The 6,000-nt window shown below is 39.6% G+C and overlaps 1 protein-coding gene across 1 annotated transcript in view; it reads right to left on the bottom strand.

Annotated features, from left to right (window-relative positions):
- Nucleotides 1-1,501: 1,501 nt before the first annotated feature.
- The window catches only part of cftr (CF transmembrane conductance regulator), a 45,007-nt gene continuing 40,508 nt past the window's right edge, over nt 1,502-6,000 (bottom strand). Inside the window, exons 26-27 of the mRNA XM_075470539.1 lie at nt 4,881-4,986; nt 1,502-4,294 (exon numbers count right to left, since the gene is read on the bottom strand). Of these exons, the coding sequence (XP_075326654.1) occupies nt 4,079-4,294; nt 4,881-4,986 (322 nt within the window). The 3' untranslated portion in view covers nt 1,502-4,078. The remainder of the gene's footprint in view (nt 4,295-4,880; nt 4,987-6,000) is intronic.

Raw genomic sequence — 6,000 nt, 5'->3', positions numbered from 1 at the left:
ACAATGTAACTCCAAGTCAATCACACTTCTGTGAAATCAACCTGTCCAGAAGCAACAGTGATTGTGAATCAATTTCACCTGCTGTTGTGCAAATGGAACAGACAACAGGTGAGAGGAAATTAGCAAGACAACCCGTAAAGGAGTGGTTCTGCAGATGGTGACCAAAGACAATTTCTCTGTTCTCATCCTTTCTGGCTGATGTTTTGGTCACTTTTGCATTTTGTCAGTGCTCTCACCCCTAGAGGTAGCATGAGGAGGTGTCTACAATCCACAGAAGTTGCTCAGGTAGTGCAGCTCATCCCGGATGGCACATCAATGCGAGCTGTGGCAGGAAGGTTTGCTGTGTGTCTCAGCACAGTGTCCAGAGCATGGAGGAGATACCAGGAGACAGGCCAGTACACCAGGAGACATGGAGGGGGCTGTAGGTGGGCAACAACTCAGCAGCAGGACCGCTTCGGAACAGGAGGAGCACTGTCAGAGCCCTGCAAAATGACTTCCAGCAGGCCACTAATATGCACGTTTCTTCTCCAACTGTCAGAAACAAAGTCCTTGAGGGTGGTATGAGGGCCCGACGTCCACAAGTGAGACTTGTGCTTACAGCCCAACACCGTGCAGGACGATTGGCAAAAAACACCAAGATTGACAGATTCGCCATTGGCGCCCTGTGCTCTTCATGGATGAGAGCAGGTTCACGCTGAGCACATGTGACAGACGTGACAGAGTCTGGAGACGCCGTGGAGAACGTTCTGCTGCCTGCCACATCCTACAGCATGACCGGTGTGGCGGTGGGTCAGTAATGGTGTGGGGAGGCATTACCATTAGGTACCAGGAAGAGATCCTCAGAGCCATTGTGAGACCATACGCTGGTGCAGTGGGCCCTGGGTTCCTTCTGATGCATGACCATGCTCGGCCTCATGTGGCTGAAGTGTGTCAGCAGTTCCTGCATGATGAAGGCATTGATGCTATGGACTCGTCTGCCCGTTACCCAGACCAGAATTCAATCGAGCACATCTGGGACATCATGTCTCATTCTATCCACCAACAGACTGTCCAGGAGTTGACTAATGCTTTAATCCAGGTCTGGGAGGAGAACCCTCTGGAGAACATCCGCCGCCTCATCAGGAGCACGCCCAGGCGTTGTAGGGAGGTCATACAGGCACGTGGAGGCCACACACACTACTGAGCCTCATTTTGTCTTGAGGAGTTTCCACTGAAGTTTGATCAGCCTGCAATGTGATTTTTCCACTTTTATTTTGAGTATGATTCTAAATCCAGACCTCCATGGGATAATAATCTTGATTTTGTTCTCAACGCATTCCATTATGTAATGAATAACGATTTTCAACTGGAATATTTGATTCATTGAGTTCTCGGAAGTGTTATTTTAGTGTTCCCTTTATATTTTTTAGCAGTTATATGTTAGAATTAGTGGATTTCATCATGCCACAATGAATAAGATTCAAGAATGAAAACACTGTTGTAACAAAAATGACACAACCACTTTCAATTTCTCAAAATCTAGCTTTACTGGAAATACAGCTGGTTGAACAAATACATTTATACATTTTTTGGACATTTGTATCCCTTTCCTATGAGTAAGAAAAATTTTGTTCTTAAATTACAACATAAAATTAAAAAAAATAAATCACAGCTTTTGAATGGCGCCTTAAATTTCTCTGTGGGTTTCTTAAAAAAAAAAAAGGACATTCTCAGCATTAGAGGAGCATCTTTCCTCAAAGATGCCAAAGAAGAACAAAAATATATATATTGTCATATCTGAGGAGCCTAAATGGTTTCCAACTTAGAGGAGAAAGACAGATGCAATGTGGAAAATGAGAAGGAATGCTTGTTTTACATTTGAGAAAAAGATATTCCACATTGAAAACTGTTGAAATTTGTCAGCAAAGGGTATAATTCCACATATACTCCTCCTTTTGTTGAAAATGTTATTACAGCTGTTGTGCTGCATGTAATCACTTTACTTTCTCCTTGCTGTGAAAGCTGATGAGTACCTCAGGGTGTCTCTAAAGTGCATACACTAAGAATAATAAGGGTATTTGAGTCATAACTAATTATTTGCATCAGTCAACAGCATCTCTCTGTCGGTAGGTTTGTCACTTCGGTGTGGAGTTATTAATTTCCTTTTTGTCATTGTGAAGTTCCAGCTATGCTGCATGATCTAAACAGTTTTATCAGAAAGCTGATCCACCAAATAACATCATTCAAAATTCACAACCTGCAGTTGCTTGAATCTCTGCAGGGGGCCCTCTGCCCCTGAAAGGAGTACAATACACATTTGTGGTCAGATTACGGAGAAGAAAAAGTTTTAGGTATCTGGATATAACTTTTAAACAGAATTGCAATTATGGGTGGGGCCTCTGAAGTGGCAGATAAGCATGCAGTGTGTCCCTCTGTGTAATTTATGGCTCCAGAAAAAAAGGATCAATTGATGGGAAAGAACGCAGACATCAAACGTTTGGACACACCTATCCAATCAAAAGTGAATTGTTTAGGTGTGTCCAAACCTCTGAGTGGAACGGTATATTTATACAGTAGGAATAGAGGGATCTATCTAGTATTTTTCAATGAGTGCCTTCGGAAACACCAAAGCCTACATGTGTAAGCGTCAAGTGAAGCTGATTATATTCAAATAAAAACATATCAGCTCTTTAAACAACCAATACTTTAGTACATAATTAATGACAAAGTAATGAAAATACTTGTGATACTTGTACTGCAGATCCATCAGCCCAACGTGAAGAATAAAGCTGCGTTGTTAACTTTCACAGGCTCTTATTACCTTAATGTTTACTTGTAATGCTTGTAGTTACACTTCAAAACTGTATAGCAAAAAAGAGCTCCACCCTCATTTATGGAAGTGGAGAAGTCTGGCCTCTACAGCAGTTTCATACTCAGCCTGAGTTGACACTAAAGTCCTCAGAAGAAAACAGGCTCCTTGTTCAATAGCCACAGCAAAACAGTTTCTCTTCTAGCAATACTTCAGCCATTCTGAAACAAATCATGGAGTAGAAAAAAAAAAAAAAAAAAAAGTATTTTTCTTTTTCTGAGCAAATACAGGAGAGAACATTAATTTGAACCATAACACTCGCATAAACTTTGCCCCGTGTGACTGGAACCAGCAAAGGCACTTGAAGTGGTTCAATAACTTAAATGTCCAGTTAGTAGCTCTATAAACCATAGTTTATAGAGCATGTTCAGATGTTCACATTTACCTGGAATTGGATTGACTGACTTTGGACAGAGGATTTTTTCCTCCACCCCTCTGAAAGTAAGATGCTTCGGTCAAGAGCTTTCCCTGTTGCGCAAACACTCACTGCTTTATTACGTTTTTGGAATTTAGTGACAAATCACAACAAAATTCACGTCATGCAAAGGTTTTTCACCTTCCATTCCTTCTCTAAACTTGCAACTGTGTCGTACCATGTTGGTGGTCAGTGAACGTGCATTGTTATTTTGCACTGTACACACCTGATTTATAATTTTTCAGCAAGATTTCATCCTAAGATTCATATGCAGACAAATGATCACGATTACGTTTTATTACATATGTACAAAAATTCCTCTGAAACTTCTGTTTGTGAGTGAATTATTTGAGTAAATGAGTCCAGTAAAATGGCTTGTAGCCAGATGCTTTGTGCCATTATTCATTACTGTATTGTGTGCGTTTGGTGTGTGCTGTCTGAGCTTGTGTTTTTACATATTAATTTACATGTGTACAACAGACTAAGTATTGTTAAAATGTGAAGTTTAAAAAAATATATATTTTTTTTAATTCAGTACAAAATACTATGCATTATATCTTCTTTGCACACAATTAGTTTAGTTTTTAAGTCAATTCTGGTTGAGTATTTATTGAGTTCTCTTACAACTGAATTAAATGACTAATTGAGATGTGCAAATTGGTAATTTGGGAAAACAATGCTTCAGAAATAACCAAAACTCATTAGTATGCCTTACATCGGTAAGCCCTGTTTTTGAGTGTGTATATATATTTACACACATATATGTATATGTATGTGTAAGACGTGTGTGTGTCCGTCTGTGTTGATATGGCAGCTTAGAGGCGAGTGTCCTGGACTTCATCCTCAGCTTCCTCTGGCAGGGAGGAGATCTTGGCATTCTGCGGTGGCGCCCTCTTTGTGGAGTTTAGGCGGTGAAGTGTTGGAAAGAGGCGAAGACGGTCAGATGGGCTCATGGCCTGTTTCAGGTGACTCATTTCATTCATGAGTTTCTGAATAGAATCGTAGCTTTTTACGGAGCTGTCCTCGATCATCTTCAAAGGAAAGAGGATAAAGAAGCCGATTATGGATTCATCTGGGAGATACATTTTTTTTATGACTATCTAACAGAGTTTGTGAAGATGATAAATGCTTTGTATGAGCAAATCAATGAGAATTTCAAAGCTTTGAATTATCTGGGAAAGGTTCCATCAACTTGCAAAGTCCCGACTGCACTTACATACATTTATTTGATCTAAAAACCACCATGTTGTGGAAAGCAGTGAATGTGATGGCTGCTGTGATATCAACTTTCAGTTTAGATTTTGTGAGATAAATGCAATTTTGTGGTGTCCCTTCTGAGAGTACAATTTGGAGTCTATATGCTATAAATCATACAGAGTGAACAAAATGTTGTCAGTGACTGCGGCTCCTGTCAACCTGGCCACTCAATGTATATTCTGCCAGTTATTTGCTCTGGCACAAACTTCAATAACAAACATACCAACAAACATTCCAGCACACATGTCTAAATCTGCAAAATGAATAAAGGAAGTCTCATTTCTTATTACTCACATGCTGAAGAAATTCATAAAGAAAACTGTCTTGGCAAAAACTGTCTGACATGAGTCATACACTCACCAGGAAGGCTTGACATTCTAGCAGCGCCTCCACCCTGTGTTCTGAAAGGATGACAGTACAGCCAGAAAATGATTGCTTCAGGGTCTTCCTCAGGACCTGTAGAGTTCTGCTCACACACATGCAAATACACAGACGCACACACGCGAACACACACATGCTGTCATCATCATCATCATCAAAGGCCGTCTCTCTCCATTGCAAAGACATTCGTTTAACCTGTGGCAAACTCAGTAGAAAGCTAGGCTTCATTTACTATCATGACCCTCCTCTGTACATATGCTTATACACGCACACGTCACATACAGTACTTCAAAATTACTGTAAGCACTCTAGATTGTCAACAGATGCAATGACAGGAACACCGCACAAGTGAGACATGCATGGTGTGAGCTGCATTGTGACCTCATCTTACAGGATGCCACAAGCAGAAAGAAAATATACAAACTCTTAATGACTTTCAGATGGTTGCTCTGTCTGAATGTGCAGCAGGAAGCAACTCCACAGCAAAAAAAAAATCTATTAATACATCTGTTGTTAAAAAAACAAACAAAAAAAAAACACAGAGTGGGAGCAAAACAGGAGAATATCAAAGAGTTGACATACTGAAGTACTGAAGTACCCAGACAGGATGACAACATGTCAAATGGCTTATTTAAATATATGTTCTACAATTATCTGCTACTGACTTTAAATAGATGCACAGTTTCTCACTGATATCAGTGCCATTAGATTTACAACATATTGTCTAGCTTTGAATGTCATAGTCCAGTAAGTAAGAGTTAGTGCCATCTAGTGGCATAAACACCAGACTGCAACGAAATGAATATCCAAATATCATCCTCCTCATCCAACCACTTACTGAAAATTATGGTGGCTTCAAAATACACAGAACCCTAGAGTCAGAGTTTGGTAAATTTGAGAAGGGCAAGGAAGGAGGGTCATATTTGCAAATAAATTGCTAGTTCTTGGATAGTGAAAACATAATTCTTATTTTATGTTATAAGTAATTAGGTAAGTACATTTTATTTATATAGCACTTTTCACAGATAAAACAGAATAAAACACAGTGATTCACAGATAAAACAATACACTGTGAATCACAGTTATTTAATTAATTAAA

Source organism: Odontesthes bonariensis, chromosome 7 (genome assembly GCF_027942865.1).
Source record: "Odontesthes bonariensis isolate fOdoBon6 chromosome 7, fOdoBon6.hap1, whole genome shotgun sequence".
Taxonomy (NCBI): Eukaryota; Metazoa; Chordata; class Actinopteri; order Atheriniformes; family Atherinopsidae; genus Odontesthes; species Odontesthes bonariensis.
The sequence above is the reverse complement of the archived record's forward strand: the minus strand, read 5'-3'. Positions and strand labels throughout refer to the sequence as shown.